Consider the following 19,984-nt stretch of genomic DNA (forward strand, 5'->3'; position numbering starts at 1 on the left):
CGGGAAGCATGACGTCCTTCATCTGTCAAAAGACCCTTAGGCGTTTAGGTTTACGTCCCATGAAAACTTCACCTAACATCCAAGGATTAGGTTCTATGCAGTCGAACACTAATTTAGGTGGGGTTACCATTTATTTTAAACCAGTACGTAAATCTTCTCCTATTTTGACAACCGATGCGTTAGTCTTGACAAAAATATGTGAGGATCAGCCTTTATGTAATTTAGAAGTTAATACTTGGCCCCATATTGCTAATTTAAAGTTAGCAGATGATAACTTCTTTCGTAGAGGATCCATAGACATTCTTTTAGGAGCTGATGTATTCTCTACAATTCTTTTGGATGGACGTATTTACGGCAATCAAGATCAACCTGATGCAATTAATACTATATTTGGCTATGTGCTTATGGAAAAAGTAAATATTTCAAAGGCACCTACTCTTACTTCTTTATTTTGCCAAGTTGAAGATACGGTTTCTTTGGATCAGCAAATAAAGAAATTCTGGGAATTAGAAGCAGTCCCTGAAGTTTTTTGCTTAGCTCCTGATGACGCTAAAGTGGAAAATATGTTTATGAATACTTATACGCGTGAACAATCAGGACGCTTTGTAGTAGATCTACCTTTTAAGGAAGAAAATCCTGTCTTTCCTAATATTAGATCACTTGCTCTTAGTAGGTTTTATTCATTAGAAAGAAGGCTTCAAAAATCTCCTGAACTTTATGACCAATACCGCACTTTTATGAAGAAATTTGTTGAGCTCGGTCACATGGAACCTGTCCCATTGAATAACTTCGATTCACCTTATGTTTACTATTTATCGCATCATTGTGTTTTAAGACCTAAAAGTCTAACAAGTAAATTAAGGGTCGTTTTTAATGGTTCCGGGCATCTTCCAAATCAACCCTCACTCAATGACAAATTATTCACTGGTCCTAAGCTTCAGACTGACATCTGTACAATTTTGATTAATTTTCGATTGCATGGTTATGTAATTACGGCCGATATTTCTAAAATGTATAGGCAAATTTTAATTAATCCTACTCAAACAGATTATCAAAGAGTACTTTGGCGTTTTAATAATTCTGAACCTGTTCGAGATCTTCGTATCAACAGAGTTGTTTATGGTCTCTCTTGTTCTCCTTATCTTGCTATTAGATGTCTACATCAGTTGGCTAATGATGACGGGGATTCTTTTCCTCTAGCAGCCGAGGCACTTAAAACTGGAACCTACGTTGATGATATCGTTTCTTCCTGTCCTAGTTTCGAAAATGCCTTAGCACTAAGAGACGAACTTATTGCCTTACTTGCCAAAGGAGGTTTTGAGTTGAAAAAATGGTCCAGTAATGTACCCGATTTATTGAAAGGATTAGCTGTATCAGATTTAGCAATAAAACCTCTTACATTTAATGATGGTATTTCGTCCAAAACACTTAAAGTATTAGGGTTGGAATGGGACGCTTCTTCGGATACATTTGCTTTTAAAGTTCAAGTTTTAGACTCTTCTTGTACAAAACGTCATCTTTTGTCCAATTTAGCAAAAATATTTGATCCTCTTGGATTTTTATCTCCAATAACATTTCTAATTAAACACCTTATTCAAAGAATATGGACTCAAAAGATTGGTTGGGATGATGCTCCATCAAAAGAAATTATCCGTTTGTGGAAAAAATACATTGATGATGTAGCATATTTGAGTAAATTAAATTTACCTCGTCGTTTATTAATTGACGATATTTTACGCTTAGAAGTTCACTGTTTTGGTGACGCTAGCGAGAAAGGTTACTGCGCTGTCTTGTACTTTCGATGCTTATCACCTTCAGGCCAACCTTTTGTTTCTTTTGTTATAGCTAAATCTAAGGTCGCACCCATTAATAAGGGACTTACTATTCCAAGATTAGAATTGTCTGCTGCGATTTTAGTGGCTCGACTAGTCTCCTTTGTTTCTTCTGTTATTAAAGATAAAGTAGAAATCAAGGAAATATACTGTTATTCTGATTCTGCTGTTACATTACGTTGGTTACAATCTTCCCCTCATCAGTGGAAAACTTTTGTGAGCAATAGAGTAGCTTATGTGCAGGAACGAGTAACTTCTTCATGTTGGCACTATGTTCCTTCTGAAGAAAATCCTGCTGACATTGGTTCAAGGGGTTGCTTACCCTCTGAGTTAATTAACTGTTCCAAATGGTGGGCGGGGCCAACCTTCTTAAAATCTGATCCGCTAACGTTCTTTGAACTTAATTCAAAGGAGTCTACTAATGTAAATTTGGAAGTGCGGACTGTCGCATTGATTGCTGAAATTCCCAATAATTTTTTAGATATTTTATTGGATCGTCATTCGTCTTTAAATAGGTGTGTTCGATGTTTGTGTTACATTATTCGTTTTTTCCATTATGTAACCAAAAACCGATATGGTAATCTGGAAATAGGTTGTTTAAGTTTATTGGAGCAACATAACTCCTTACTGGTTTTTGTTAAACAAACACAGCAGATCTTTTTTAATACTTTAATAAATTTTATCCAAGATAAACAGCTGCTTCCAAAAAATTTAAGAAAGCTTTCACCTTTTATCGATGCAAAGGGAATTCTACGTGTAGGTAGTTGCCTAGGTAATGTGCCCATTTCGTATGATCGCAAATTTCCGGCATTACTTCCTAACAGTTGTAAATTAACAGATATGATTATTGAATCTACTCATCTGCAATATCTACACGCCGGGCTTCAAACTGTTCAATACCTACTTTCTCAGCGTGTTTGGATTATATCTTCCAAACGAGCCATTCGTAGAGTACTGTCTACTTAAGTGTGTTAAATGTTTTAAGGTGAATCCTTTGTATCCAGTTCCGTTAATGGGAAATCTACCGCTAGCTCGAATATCTCAACTAAAACCTTTCAGTAATGTTGGAGTTGATTTTGCGGGCCCTTTTCTTATAAGAGCTTCCAAACTTCGAAAGTCTCAAACTCTTCATCAAAGGGCTAAATGGAATTCTCCGTCTCCAAACGTCCAACTAGGTACCTTAGTGGTAATCCGCCAAAATAATATTCCCCCGCTACCATGGCCTTTGGGCCGTATAATTGAGGTTCATCCTGGATCTGATGGTATAGTTAGAGTGGTCACAGTGAAAACTAATAGTGGTATATATAAACGCTCTATAGTAAAATTATGTCCTTTGCCTTTTGAGCCGTAACAATACTGCGTATTGTGGTGGGCGGTTGTGGTTCGTCCACATAAGTAGGAATAACAATTTTTAATTTTCTTGTTTTTGTAAAGAATATTTTAATTCATTTTCTTTTCAATATTATGGGACACCCCGTATATACGAGTAGGCCAATACCTAATTCAGTGAGTATGTATTAATTTTTATCATTATTTTCAAGTAAAAACCTTTAAGTTTTTTGTATGTAATTACCTGCCTACTCGCCTCATTTTAAAAAGACAATTCGCCAACCAACTCTCTTGGTTAACAGTCACTTACAATTATTCCGAAAAGTGTATAGAAACTCAATATAGTCCTCGCGAGTGATTTACACTACTCAGCAATAGCAGTACGAAAAATAGCAGGCCTGCTCCAGCTTGTGCAACGAGAAATGACAAGGTAGGAAATATTTTTATTACAATTTACTTTAAGGTCTGGTTTTTTTACTGTTATTTTTTTTATTCTATTTTAAATTCACCCTATGCCAAACAGTCCACTAATAAAGCTCTCACTGAGTTAGTAGTCTCCTCCAAGATGATTTAAATATTAAAGAAGATTTTATAAATAACAAAGTCAGGAACTTCTACCAAGAAATAAAAAGAGGGCGAAGTCATTATAAAACCCCACCGCAATGTTATAAAGATAGAAGGACGAACATTGAGTAGGAGGAATAGATGAAAAGATGGATCAGATAAGTGTATTAAACACAGATGAAGAACATAACCTTCAAATACAGCAGCCACTAGAAGAACCAATAAACCGGAATAACGATGATATGATACTAAAAAAAAAAAGAATGTGTGTGTACTTTGTACGCACGTAATAAGTTAAACTTCTATTATATGATTTCAACGAAATTAATACACTTTAAACAGTTTATTTATATTTTATTTAAACACTAAATTAATTTTAATACTTACTACTTTTCAAAAAATTTTATCAAAATAGTACCAAAAATTAAAAAAGTAAAAGAATAAAACACACACAAACACATTGAAAAATGCCACAAATGATTTCTGAACAATAATTGTCGGAAAAAGTTTTAACTAAATACGTATTTTCTGAAAAAAAATTATATAATAAATATAGGTACTTACAATCATAAAATGTATAAAAAAAAACAAAAAAATAAAAGTTTCTATTGGGGTTCGAACCCGCTTATGTTTGCGCAGTTAATATTGGAATTAATTCATCTTACACTTCTACCCACGAAGACACCTGCATCATGTGGAAAGATCGACGAACTAAACGGTTTAAACTTTTGACAGTTCTGAATTTAACCAAATTATTTTGATTTTTGTAGAATATTGAAATATTAAAATACAACAAACCATAGAGTCATAAAACAATATATTAGGTGAATATTGACAGAAATTTTGATGGTAATCAAATTATGTAAATCAAAGCATTACATGCTATTTTGATAGGCTCATTTTAAATTTTTGAAATAGGTAGGTACCTATGTAATTTTTATTAGGATACTGAAACATTTACAATTATTACGTACCTGTCGCTTTTAAACACTATTTTTTAAAAAGTCACTACAATTATAAACTTGCTTTTTTCTCTGCCATCACAACAATAAAAACTAATATACACAACATTTGTTGATCCATAATCTCCAACAATTATTAACAGATGACTTTAACACCCAATCCGATCCCGTATAACGTTTGAGCGGCTAAATATACTCTCATATACAGTTGAGTCCGCGAGTCTTTACCCGTGCGTCATTAATACCTGAAGAGATAAAACACATACTTTTTATCTAGCATCATTCTCTTCCACGCATGAAACTCATGACAAACCAGCTGCCGTTTGTTATTAAGTAACAACACATGTTATTTTTATGAACCATCTAGACTCAGTGCATTGAAAAGAGATAGGTACACAAAAAGACGATTCGGTATGTTTTCATATTTTAAGCACAATTTGTTTGACGTTTCTGCTTTGTTTACTTTTGTGGCTTAATCAGTTGAATTTTTTGCGGTTTTTGTCGAATTTTTGCGTTTTGAAGTTTCTTTATATTACACAAACAGTTGTTTTCACAACTAATTTTATATTGGGCTTTGAAATTTTAAGGTAAATAATTATATTTTGGCAATTACTATTTAAAACATACAAAGCTAACGTCATTCACACAGTAAAGAAATTATTGTGTTTAGATTTCCATCAAAGTGAATAAAATAACAAAAATAAAATATGTTACTGAATTTTTTTATAAATTGTTTATTTATTTATAAATCAATAATAATATAAGAATTTATTAAGCTACTTCAAATGTAGCTGTAATTCTGCACAAAAATTTTGAAGCAAAACTTACATTTGACATTCTATATATTATTTGATAACGTCAAATTTTATAATAAAACCCGTAATCGGAACAGTAGCCACTTTCGGTCAGTTGTTGTTGCGTGAAATAGATTTTAGACTTATTTCGTATGCCTTAAATGATGACGCACGGGTAAAGACTCGCGGACTCAACTGTATAACGATAATTGACTAATATACAGTTGAGTCCGCGAGTCTTTACCCGTGCGTCATTAATACCTGGCGAGATAAAACACATACTTTTTATCTAGCATCATTCTCTTCCATGCATGAAACTCATGACAAACCAGCTGCCGTTTGTTATTAAGTAACAACACATGTTATTTTTATGAACCATCTAGACTCAGTGCATTGAAAAGAGATCGGTACAAAAAAAGACGATTCGGTATGTTTTCATATTTTAAGCACAATTTGTTTGACGTTTCTGATTTGTTTAATTTTGTAGCTGTCAGTCAGTTGAATTTTTTGCGGTTTTTGTCGAATTTTTGCGTTTTGAAGTTTCTCTATATTACACAAACAGTTGTTTTCACAACTAATTTTATATTGGGCTTTGAAATTTTAAGGTAAATAATTATATTTAGGCAATTAATATTTAAAACATACAAAGCTAACGTCATTCAAACAGTAAAGAAATGACTGTGTTTAGATTTCCGTCAAAATGAATAAAATAACAAAAATAAAATATGTTATTGGATTTTTTTATAAATTGTTTATTTATTTATTAATCAATAATAATAAAATAATTTATTAAGCTACTTCAAATGTAGCTGTAATTCTGCGCAAAAATTTTGAAGCAAAACTTACATTTGACATTCTATATATTTGATAACGTCAAATTTTATAATAAAACCCGTAATCGGAACAGTAGCCACTTTCTGTCAGTTGTTGTTGCGTGAAATAGATTTCCGACTTATTTCGTATGCTTTAAGTGATGACGCACGGGTAAAGACTCGCGGACTCAACTGTACTGTCGGTGTGCGCATGCGCCAGGGAATGTAAAAATTCACCCCCTGCCTAAAGAAGTAAAACTTAAAAAAAGTAAAAATAATAGACATTATAAAGAATTTAAAAAATAACAAAGCACTCGGTAAAAATATCATCATAGCAGAGTTAATAAAGAAACCTGGTCAAAGCATACAGGAAGAAATCACAAAAGGGTTACGTGAAGTATGGACCAAAGAGCAAATACCAAAACAATGCAGAGAACCTCTGCTATGCCCAATATACAAAAGAGCAAATGTTACGGAATGTAAAAACTACAGGGGTACAACATTGCAAGATCCAACGTATAAAGTTCTAGCTATATCGGTCAGAAACAGAATTAATGCCAAAATTGGAGATAACCTGGGTGAATACCCAATTGGTTTTAGAGTAAACAGACCAGTAATAGAACAAATTTTTACGATTAACCCGATCCTGGCTAATTCACTGGGAGAAGTGTACTTTTGAAGTGTGTAAAATTAATAATTCTTAGCTGAGCGCTTTCGGCTTATAAAGCCATCTTCGGAGCTATGGTCAAAAAGGTCAAAATACCACTATGAAGAGAGATGGGTTCCATTTATGATATGAAATACTTCTGTTTCTTATGTAGTTTTTTATTGGTTGGAAAAAACCTTGTCTGTCTGTTTAAAAAATTGTTCAATATGCTGTTGGTTATTTTTGTATCCAGAAAAGTTAAACATCAAGAACGAGCACAAAGGACTTTCACACGAAAATTACATTACATATAAAACGAATATTTTACCTTACCATTTGAATCAGTGTCAGATAGCAGAATAGATTCTGCTATCTGACACCGCAGTATTCAAATGGTAAGGTTTTTTTGACCTTACCATGATCAAATATTCGTTTTATATGTAATGTAATTTTCGTGTGAAAGTCCTTTGTGCTTGTTCTTGATGTTTAACTTTTCTGGATACAAAAATAACCAACAGCATATTGAACAATTTGTTAAACAGACAGACAAGGTTTTTTCCAACCAATAAAAAACTACATAAGAAACAGAAGTATTTCATATCATAAATGGAACCCATCTCTCTTCATAGTGGTATTTTGACCTTTTTGACCATAGCTCCGAAGATGGCTTTATAAGCCGAAAGCGCTCAGCTAAGAATTAATTTTACACACTTCAAAAGTACACTTCTCCCCCCTTTTACCTGTTGTCATAAGTGTGTACAAAACTATTTCAGTCTTTACATTTGTAATTCATATGAATTCAATCGGTCTCTAAACATATTCTTTATTGATTTTCGACAAACATATGACACATTAAATTGATTGACACATAAAATATTAATTAATAAAAATTAATAAATATTAAAGATGTACATATTCATAGGTATTTATCTTGTTTGTTTATGTAAATTTTAACTGTAATTAGTAATGTTCCAGTACCTAGTTGTTTTTTCCTGTTCCCACCAAATGTCTAAAATTTATACTTTCCATTTAGAAAACAATTGCTATGTACGATGATCCTATCAGCGTATCATCAACTAAACGTGTATGTTTATCACCGAAGAAGAAATTAGCGGTCAACGGCCGCATGTTGGTGCCTTATAGGGCTCCATGGAATTGCTAGTTTCCGCCTGGTTACAAAATTATATATTTGATACCACTGCGATAACCAGAGTCGTATCTTTCAATAATGTTAAACAAAAATTTGTTTTTATGATCTTCATAAACAGGAAACGTTAGATTTAGTAAGTAAATATTCTACTCTTGTTCTTTCACCATAGGCCAACGAAGAAATATTTTAAGAAGCGTGAAAGTAGATTTACAAGAGGACAAAATAGACATAAGACATAAGTAAAGAAAATAAAACGTATTGAGTTTTTTTGGTCATAAAATGTCAACGAAACAAATGCAAATTCTTTACAACGTAAATAGAAATGAGCATAGTTTATAGGTACAAATTCTGGGCTATCCATAGACGTGCTATTTTAACATGCTTTTGACGTGCTATTCAGTGATATGTTACATAAAATGCAAATAAATAATAGTAGGGGAGCAAAGTATGCTAAATGTGCAGTCACTCAAGCGTTATGGAGACCTATTGGGTTGTGAAGAATAGGTCCTAAAACCAAAAAAAGTTAAGTAAAGTCTTCCATTTTAGTGAGCGCTTGCAATTTTTTAATTTAATTTTCAATTTCCAATAATCATTTTTTCCGATTATAACGCCATCTATCCATAATTCGAAAAAATATTTCGAATAAAAGTGTCTTATTTTTATGCAAGGAATCTAAATCTGCAATAAAAAATGGGGGCTCCTATTTAAGATTTTAAAGTAACCCACCATTTCACCTCCGTGGGGGGTCGTGTTTGGTGCCATTCGATAGATTTTTCAAAAGTATTGAATAAGTGTGTTTTACAGTTTTTCGATCTGATGTTAATTTCGCGAAATATCGCGGGATTCGTACTTAAAATATTAAATTTACCCCCACCCGTCTCCGTGGGAAGTCGTGTTTGGTATCATTCGATAGATTTTTAAAAAATATGAGGACATATTTTTTAGCTTTTCGATCTGTCATGCATTTCGCGAAATATTCGCTTTTTTCTTGTGAAGCTTTGGGACTCACCCATTTCCTTACTCTTTTTCACCTCCTTACCCTTTTTCAAATCGTCAGATTTTTGAAATATACACTATTTTGCATGTACTTAACTTTCCTTATCTTAATCTGACAATTTCGAGTATTTTTAAGGATAGATTTTTTTTCAGGCCCCCCTTAACGAACTCCCCTGTGTTAAGAGCCAATATATGGTTGAGGTACATCTGCAGGGTACCAGGTTTCTACCCATATGCTAATCTGACGAGCTCGAGTAACTGCAAAAATCCCCGCTTGGGCTCCCCTACCATAATCAATAATGGAAATTAAATAACCTGGAAAACCTGAATGAATGAGAAGCAAAACTTTTGGTAGGGGAGCCCAAGCGGGAATTTTGCGCTTTACTCGAACGCGTCAGAAAATCACATGGGGAGAAACCTTTGTACCCTGTAAATATACCTCTACCTACAGTTGAGTCCGGGAATCTTTACCCGTGCATCATCATTTAAAGCATACGAAATAAGTCGATGATAAGTCGGAAATTGAAATTTATTAAACGCAATAGCAAGTCGCTTACTGTCACTTGCTGTTGCGTTTAGTAAATTTCAATTTCCGACTTATCATCGACTTATTTCGTATGCTGTAAATGATGACGCACGGGTAAAGATTCCCGGACTCAACTGTATATAATATGAACTTTTAATACAGAGGCGTGCGTTGAAGGCAGCCATAGGCGTAACCAGGATGATCCTAAGGGGGGTTTCAACTACCGGAAAGGGGGGGGGGTTACAACTACTGGAAGGTCTCTGAGAGGTATGGTGTTAAGCGTATAGAGCTCAAAGTCCATCCCAATGGGGGGGATTATAACCCCCAAAACCCCCAGGTTACGCCTATGAAGGCAGCGCAAAAAATCTATAATTGGAAAAACTCGAAAACGTCAGATTAAGACAAGGTAAGTATATGTAAATATGAAGCACGGTGTATATTTAAAAAAATCTGACGAATTGAGCGGTGCGTAAGGAAATGGGCGAGTCACAAAGGCTCACAAAAAAACGAATATTTCGCGAAATGAACATCAGATCGAAAAACTGAATACAGAAGTACGATCCTTATGGTTTATAAAAAGAAACATGGCGCTTTATGACAGGCCCAATAACGAAAGTAAAGGAATTAGTAGACCCGAATCACATCGAAAAGGATGCAGGGAATGACTATCTAAAGAAGAAATAATATAAAGAAGAACAACAAATGACGTTAGAACCACAAAAATCACAAAAACCAGGAATAAATTACACTTGAAACGCTAAAGAACAGAAAAGTTGCACATCTGTAGGTAAATATCTTCTTCAAGTGCCATCTCCACGACGGAGGTCGGCAATCATCATAGCTATTTGGGCTTTAGGGACGACTTTAGAGTACAGGATTATTCACTATATTTTGACCCCCCTGTAAATTGCTTTATTTACAGAATTAGAAAAAAAAAAATTCAAAAGTTATTCGATTTTTAAATTATGATTTTTTGACATATATATCGTACTAATGACGTCATCCATCTGGGCGTGATGACGTAATTGACTATTTTTGTCCTGTTTGGTATCATTCGATAGATTTTTAAAAAATATTAGCACATATTTTTTAGCTTTTCGATCTGTCATTCATTGCGCAAAATATTCGCTTTTTTCTTGTGAAACTTTGGGAATCACCCATTTCCTTACCCTTTTTCACCTCCTTACCCTTTTTCAAATCGTCAGATTTTTGAAATATACAATCTTTTGCATGTACTTAACTTACCTTATCTTAATCTGACAATTTCGAGTATTTTTAAGGATAGATTTTTTTCAGGTCCCCCTTAACGAACTCCCCTGTGTTAAGAGCCAATATATGGTAGAGGTACATCTGCAGGGTACCAGGTTTCTCCCCATATGCTAATCTGACGCGCTCTAGTAACTGCAAAAATCCCCGCTTGAGCTCCCCTACCATAATCAATATTGGAAATTAAATAACCTGGAAAACCTGAATGAATGAGAAGTAAAACTTTTGGTAGGGGAGCCCAAGCGGGAATTTTGCGCTTTACTCGAACGCGTCAGAAAATCACATGGGGAGAAACCTTTGTACCCTGTAAATATACCTCTACCTACAGTTGAGTCCGGGAATCTTTACCCGTGCGTCATCATTTAAAGCATACGAAATAAGTCGATGATAAGTCGGAAATTGAAATTTATTAAACGCAACAGCAAGTCGCTTACTGTCACTTGCTGTTGCGTTTAGTAAATTTCAATTTCCGACTTATCATCGACTTATTTCGTATGCTGTAAATGATGACGCACGGGTAAAGATTCCCGGACTCAACTGTATATAATATGAACTTTTAATACAGAGGCGTGCGTTGAAGGCAGCCATAGGCGTAACCAGGATGATCCTAAGGGGGGTTTCAACTACCGGAAAGGGGGGGGGGGTTACAACTACTGGAAGGTCTCTGAGAGGTATGGTGTTAAGCGTATAGAGCTCAAAGTCCATCCCAATGGCGGAGGGGGCGTTATAACCCCCAAAACCCCCTGGTTACGCCTATGAAGGCAGCGCAAAAAATCTATCATTGGAAAAACTCGAAAACGTCAGATTAAGACAAGGTAAGTAGATGTAAATATGAAGCACGGTGTATATTTAAAAAAATCTGACGAATTAAGCGGTGCGTAAGGAAATGGGCGAGTCACAAAGTCTCACAAAAAAGCGAATATTTCGCGAAATGAACATCAGATCGAAAAACTGAATACAGAAGTACGATCCTTATGGTTTATAAAAAGAAACATGGCGCTTTATGACAGGCCCAATAACGAAAGTAAAGGAATTAGTAGACCCGAATCACATCGAAAAGGATGCAGGGAATGACTATCTAAAGAAGAATTAATATAAAGAAGAACAACAAATGACGTTAGAACCACAAAAATCACAAAATCCAGGAATAAATTACACTTGAAACGCTAAAGAACAGAAAAGATGCACATCTGTAGGTAAATATCTTCTTTAAGTGCCATCTCCACGACGGAGGTCGGCAATCATCATAGCTATTTGGTATTTAGTGACGACTTTAGAGTACAGGGTTATTCACTATATTTTGACCCCCCTGTAAACTGCTTTATTTACAGAATTAGAAAAAAAAAATACAAAAGTTATTCGATTTTTAAATTAGGATTGATTGACATATATATCGTACTAGTGACGTCATCCATCTGGGCGTGATGACGTAATTGACTATTTTTTAAATAAAAATAGGGGTCGTGTGCTAGCTCATTTGAAAGGTTATTCAATTCCCTATTCAGTAATATAAACATTAACATGTTTATTTATACAGGGTGTCCAAACAATTTTTTTAAATTAAATTAATTGACACAAAAAGAAGAATGTGTGTAATTTATTTAATTCAAAATACCTCTTGGTAGTTTGAACATTGAATTTAAGCAAAAAGCAATGTTTATTTGTGCAATAACCTTTTATTTCTCTTTTCTAACAGCAGTAGAAGATATTTTAAATTAAATACATTACATACATTCTTCTTTTTGTGTCAATTAATTTAATTCAAAAAATTTTTTTTGGATACCCTGCATAAATAATTATCTTAATGTTTATATTACTGAATAGAGAATTAAAATAACCTTTTCAATGAGCTAGCACACGACCCTTATTCCCATTTAAAAAAATCATCGATTACGTCATCACTCCCAGATGGATGACGTCACTAGTATGATATATTTGTCATAAAATCATAATTAAAAAATCGAATAACTTTTGTATTTTATATATTTTTCTAATTCTGTAAATAAAGCAGTTTACAGGGGGTCAAAATATAGTGAATAACCCTGTACATCCGTAGGTTACACTCTCAGGTTGCGCGGCCATGATATTCTACGCCTCCATATTCTTTTTTTCCTTGAATCTTTCCCTGCATAATCAATTGGAGCAAGTTGTTTCTCTCTCCAAGTGTAATATGTCTGAGCTATTCCAATTTTCTTGTGTTGATGGTGTTTAATACATTTCTTTATTCATCTTTCTCGCAACCTCTTTGTTTGTGACGTGTTCTGTCCACGAGATTTTTAGATAAATATGGGATACCAAATAAATTGTTGAAATATAGATGGTATAAAATATATGGAAGATACTGGATATTATAATACAGTATTGCCCAAAATAAATAGTACTGAAACTGAAACATAGATGTCTCTTTGTGCGCGCTGTCATATTCAAATTAACTAGTATAGACCTGTCGGGTAATCCTTAAGCAATTAATTATTAACGCCCACTTGTTACAAATGGTGCTAAGTACAGAGGAGAAATTGTTTCTTATGGACCATTATTTTCTCTCATACGGAATCGGCCGACGTAATAGTGCAAGTCTGCAATACGTGTGTGATCAATTCACACAACGGTTTAATAAACGTTCTCCAAGTAATGCTGTAATTGTGAAGGTTGTTGAAAAGTTTAGAAATACGGGTAATGTATTGTGCCAACGAAAAGGAAACTCAGGGCGTCCCAGGACAGTTAACAACAACGATAACCATGAACGTGCTTTTGAGCGAATCTTGGAAAATCTGAAAGCCAGCTAGACAAGAACAGCGTTGCATCTTGGCTTAAAACGAACGTCTTTGCAAAGAATCCTGAAGGATCTGGGTGCATTTTTGTATGTGATTCAGGTACATCAACAATTATATCCCAGGGATTATCACAGTAAAGTGGAATATTGTGCCATTCTTGCATTACAGTATGAAAATCCTGAATGTTTGAAAAATGTATGGTTTTTAGACGAAGCACATTTTCATTTGTCAGGCCATGTAAATCGTCGCACAAATCGATTTCTGGGCTTTGCCAGACCAGATGAAGTTCAAGAAGTTCCTTTACATAGCGCAAAAGTGAGTGTCTGGTGTGCAGTTTCGGGACACGGAATCATTGGTCCATACTTTATCGAAGAAAAAGGTAAGCAAGTCACACTTAATCAACAGAGGTACATACAAATTTTAACACGCTTTATCCCTGATCTACGTCAATTTTGTCGCGCACGTATTTTCCCAGTGTCGTCAATTTTTCCAGCAGCTTGTCATACTGCGGTCGCAGTTAGTCAATATCTTCAGGGATATTTTTCAAACAAATTAATTTCACGATTTACTGACTTCCCCTATCCTGCACATTCTCCAGACACAACGGGCGCAAAAACCATCAATGAGTTAAAGGATGCCGTTAGAGCCTTCTTCGCGGACTTGAGACAACCTTTATTCCATAACTTTACGAGAAATCTGGAATATCGGTATGAAGTCTGTCTTGAGAGAGGAGGAGCTCATTTAGAGCATGTTATAAAGTGTTAATAATATGTATTTTTTAAAACAATAAAATAATTACAAGTTCACTACTGTTTATTTTGGGCTATACTGTATTAATGTTGAAAATGTCTATTAAGATAAAAGTCAGAGTAGATGGACAACTTACGAAACCTATAGATACAGGTAATGGAATAAGATAGGGCAATTCACTAAGCTATATGATATGCTATTTAATCTTATCATGGATGAAGTCATAACGAGCGTCAATAAAAAAGAGGATATAGAATGGGGAACAACGAAATTCAAATTCTGTTTCGCAGATGGTTGTGATTTTGTGTGACAGCAAATAAAACATTATGTATCATTTTTAACACCAGCACATAATAATATGAATGTGTAACTTACATAGAAGTAAATTTTAATAAAAGCAATCTACTTTATCATTATATCAGTATATTAATAATCTTTTCTTTTAATTGTTATTATTAAGCTTTAAGCGTTTGCCGTTAATCTGTGGTAATAAAGTTCAAGGCCCTAGAAAATATTTCTTCACTACTTCCTTGATGGTACATAGGAAAACGCAAACCCATAGCGGTATGCATTTCCGACTCAAGTCATGGTAAACAAATGAAAACTCTATAACTGTAATTTGTGCATAAAATTATACTGTGAGTTACATTTAAAATATGTATTTTACACAACTTAAGAAAAAGAGAAAAATTCAATATTCTATAATATAGGTATAATAATGTTTTGTTAAATTGTTACTGGGCTACATTACCTTTTTTATACTTATTAAGATCAAATTAATCGTAATTCACGTGGCAACAAAGTAAACTTTACTGAATGGGTTGCACTCGTTGTATTTCATGGCAGGATTTTTTGATATACTATATTTTTCGGTGTGTTGCCGGGCACGAGAATTACTAAAGTGGATGGTTTGCCTACACTTCAATATACTAAGTGTAATTGATAATGAGGGAAACAATTATTTTCTATATTCCGTCCACAAACATTCAAGAATTGACCTTTTGATTTGTTTAATAATTCAATTTAAATGAGTCAGATAAAATTAAATTATTTTATAGTACATTCTTTCACGGTTTTTGCTCTAAATTTTAAAGAACCGCTTGGATTGACATGAAATTTGGCAAACGCATAGCTTACATGTAAAAAAAGTGATATTGTGCCGATGTGTGCTTTTGCCCTGGGGGTGACTTTTACCCCCACTTGGGGGTGAAAAAATATATGTCCAAAATAAGTCCGGAAATAAATAAACTCACTAATTTTAAGTAACTTTTGTTCTATAGAGCTTTTTCGCCAAGTCAACACTTTTCGAGTTATTTGCGAGTGAATATGTTCATTTTTCAATAAAATAGCTACATTTTTAGATGGTTTTTCGCAAATAACTCAAAAAGTAAGTATTTTGTCGAGAAACACGTTCTTAGCAAAAATATAGCCTGTAAAAAAGTAAAAAAATGGTGTACGCGTTAAGTCTCTGGACCTCGTAGAACCAGAGTTATAGCCAATGAAAAATATATTCATATTCACCAAATTTCAAATAGAATATTTCGAAGTGAAATATCCAAAAAATTAAGCACTTTTTGGTAAAACCCCATTTTAACTTTTTTAAAGTATTTAAAAAAAGCTTTATTTCTGTTTTTATAAAAAGTTTCTAGCATTAAATTTAAATAAGTTACGCTCAAAATAAAGTTGGTCCCTTTTGTTTTGGCAAAAAAAAAAAAATCGGGAAGACCACGCCCTAATTAGCAACTTAAATGAAATTAATCGTTACCGCTCCACAAATTATTTTATTTATGTTGTGTTTATATCATCTGTAAGTTTCATCGATTCAAAGTGCGTATTTTTGAAAAAATTTGGTTTCAAAGTAAAATTTTTAAAAATTTTAATTTTGAAAAATATGCTTTTTTTCAAAATAACTTAAAAATTGTTAGAGATACCAAAAATCTCGAAAAACAAAAAAGTCAGCATTGCTTTTCTGAATACCATGTATTTTTTTGTTTTCCTGTTAGACAAAATTGATCAAGATTTGGTGTTTCTAAATTTGCATACATTCGTGATCAGTGACTCGTTCAACCCCTTTTAACTACAGCCCTTTAAAAAATAAGGACCTTGAACCGATGAAACTTACAGATCATATAAACAATACATACACGAGTCAAGAAACTTGTGAAGTCGTAACGATTTAGTTCATTTGAGATACTAATTAGGGGGTGATTTTCCCGATTTTTTTACCAAAAAAAAAGGGACTAACTTTATTCTGAGCGTAACTTGTTTACTTTTGATGCTAGAAATTTTTTTTATAAAACAAAAATGAAGTTTTTAAACACTTCAAATAAGTTCTAATGAGTTTTCTCCGAAATGTGCTTCATTTTTGGTTATTTCACGTTAAAGTATTCCATTTGGAATTTGACGAATATGAACCTATTTTTCATTAGCTATAACTCTGCTTCTACTAGGTATAGAGACGTGATATATACATCATTTTTTTTTTGTTTTTTTACAGGCTATATTTTTAATAAGAATGTTTTTTCGACAAAATACTTACTATTATGTGAGTTATTTGCGAAAAACCGTCTAAAAGCGTGGTTATTTTATTGAAAAAATGAACATATTCACTGGCAAATAACTCGAAAAGTATTGACTTAGTGAAAAAACTCTATAGAACAAAAGTTACTTAAAATTAGTCAGTTTATCCATTTCCGGACTTACTTTGGACGAATATTTTTTCACCCCCAACAGGGGGTGAAAACCACCCCGGGGGCAAAAGCACATATCGGCACAATATCACTTTTTTTCTTTGACTTGTTAGCTATATTTGACTTGTTCCATGCCAAATTCCATGTCAATCCCAGCGGTTCTTTAAAATTTAGAGGTTTTGCAATATTTTACCGTTAGAAAGTACTATTAGAGAAAAAGAACTTTTTTACCAAGTAACAAAAACAAAATTTTTTAAATTTATTAACGTTTTGTATTTTGGCTTTATATGTTTATATAATAATTTTAAAGTAAAATTGTGGCTTATTACCAACAAAAATAGTAAATTGTCTTGTATTGCCTACGGTTATTTTATCTCTAGACAAAAGGAAACAATAACGTTTCTCCCAAATTTTTGAAAAAAAAAAATGAAAAATAATATACTTACGAGTAGTAAAGCCAGACAATTTAAGTGCAGTGACATCGCAGTTAGGTTGTTAATTTTCCTCATCTGAAAATAAAAATAAATAAAATCAATATTTATTATTTAGAAGATGAAGTTTTCGATCCTAATAGCATTATTAATAATATTTAAAAAATATTAAAAATATTACTAAAAGATTTTTAAATTGAAAACTTATTGGTCTTTGAAACGAAAGGTCGGGAGTTCGAATCCTACCAGGGGCAAAAATTTTTCATTTATTATAAATTAATAAATGAAAAATAGTTTCTGTCCTTGTGGGATCGGTACTCACCGGAGGGACCGCAGACGTTCGGAAACAATTAGCGTCTCTTTGCAAAGACAATGACGTCGACTTTGCAAAGTAACAAGACACTTACTCAACACACACACTACACATTACTCCCCTGACTTAGTGATAAGTTATACAATTACGTGGCTAAAGGTTCTAGTTCTAAACCAAAGCCAGAATCAGAGAAAAAAAAACTTATTGGTCCATTTCCTTGGTAACACCTCCAAGGCTTCTAAAATTTTCAAGCCAAATGGATGCTGAAGCGAAGAAGACAAGAGGGAATTCAAAAAACTTACAATTCACGACCCCGTCTGTTCAGCTGGTAAATTCCAACAGAAAATGGACCTAGTTACTCGAAGGAGTAAAGACCAATATAAAAATAAAATAAAATTTTTATTTTTAATTCAGTTGCAATGCGAAGGCAAAACAATCTTACTTTTCAATTAGAATACGGAGCGCAGTCCAGTCCTCTGAATCGCGATTTTCGGCTCTTATTGGAGCCTCATCGGAGATAACGTAGGCTTGTTCTCCATACTCCAATTGATCAGCACCGAGAGCTTTTCCCTATTTTAATATTTTTTAAATATTATTAATAATGCTATTAGGATCGAAAACTTCATCTTTTAATTGCCAGATGACGCTAGTCACCTAATATTTTCACTTCAGTTGCAATGGGTGGGAAAAGTTCTCGGTGCTGATTAATTGGAGTATGGAGAACAAGCCTACGTTCTCTCCGATGAGGCTCCAATAAGAGCCGAAAATCGCGATTCAGAGGACTGGACTGCGCTCCGTATTCTAATTGAAAAGTAAGATTGTTTTGCCTTCGCATTGCAACTGAATTAAAAATAAAACTTTTATTTTATTTTCGATATTTATTATTTATTTATTTTAGAGAACATTGTAAATTGGGGTAACACAAATTAGGTTTTTAATGATAATGAAGCCTAACGGTTACAATGTATTTGCTGAATACGTACACTACATAAAATGATTATCCCACTAATAACCTTAGTAGGTTATTAGAGGGATAATATTTTTAATTTTAATAAAAGAATGTGTGTGTACTTTGTACGCACCTAAGAAGTTATTCTTCTTTTATATAATTTCAACGAAATAAATATACTTAACAGGTTATTTGTATTTTATTTAAATATTAAACTAACTTTCTTATCTACCACTTTCAAAAAAGTTTTATTAAAACATTCAAAAATTAAAAAAAAATGAATCGTCCAGGATTGGAACCCGCAACCTTCCAATCGTTGGCCCAACGCTCTAGCAACTACGCCACCGAGCTTCTTTGGCATGTAAGTTTCGGATATAATTACACAACACGGTGACAAATAGACATATAAAAATGTTATACCTACTACATATTTTATTATCTTACTACAGAAAAAGACAAATCCAAAAATTATAATAAATAATACATTTACTAAAAACACTAATATAATTCTTTTAATGACTTATTTGCGCTGATACAGATACATAAATACCTATCTTGAAAGATTAGCAACGAACTACTACTGTCTGTGTGCGCATGCGCGCAGATTTATGAAATTTTATTCTCAATCGCGCCTAAAGAAGAATAACTTAAAAAAAACTTTATAGAAGCTTTTTAAAATTTTATGAAATACAAGTAAATGTCATTGTTCATTTCCATGCGTCTCAGGGTAGTACACTCAAAAAGAATAAAGCTTTTCTTGTGTCAATGGCATTTTAAAAATTCTGCTGTAATGATTTTCAAAAATTTTGGAAAGGTCTGAAAGGTATGAATAATCAACTCATTAAAACGATTATTCTGTAGCCTGAACAGGTTGCAGCATTTGACTTTTTGAAGATTGATACAAATTTCGAAATGTAGGAAAGATATAATTCCTGCTTATAGCCTATAAGTTCGGAAAACAATGTATCAGTAAAAACCGTCCGGGAAAGACGAAACTTTTCGAAAAGAAATATTTATTGGAAATTATTAAGGGATTAGGCGCAAAATCTTGGTCAAACGCTATTTAAATGCATTAATTTTTTCGAATTCTGAGAAAACAAATATTTTTGAAAATTTTAAAGGCAGAATGAAAGATTACATTATTACCGAGGGCCAAAAGTCCCTTAGAACAAAAAGTTTCTTTTGAACACACTAAATTTT

General features: G+C 33.3%; 1 protein-coding gene across 1 annotated transcript in view; it reads right to left on the bottom strand.

The window, feature by feature from the left end:
* Positions 1–19,984, bottom strand: part of LOC126882938 (cuticlin-4) — a 122,693-nt gene that overhangs the window by 86,137 nt on the left and 16,572 nt on the right. The window contains exon 2 of the mRNA XM_050648014.1: positions 17,538–17,600. Within this exon, the coding sequence (XP_050503971.1) occupies positions 17,538–17,600 (63 nt within the window). The remainder of the gene's footprint in view (positions 1–17,537; positions 17,601–19,984) is intronic.

The sequence above is a fragment of the Diabrotica virgifera genome, chromosome 4, assembly GCF_917563875.1.
Source record: "Diabrotica virgifera virgifera chromosome 4, PGI_DIABVI_V3a".
NCBI classification, from domain to species: Eukaryota; Metazoa; Arthropoda; class Insecta; order Coleoptera; family Chrysomelidae; genus Diabrotica; species Diabrotica virgifera.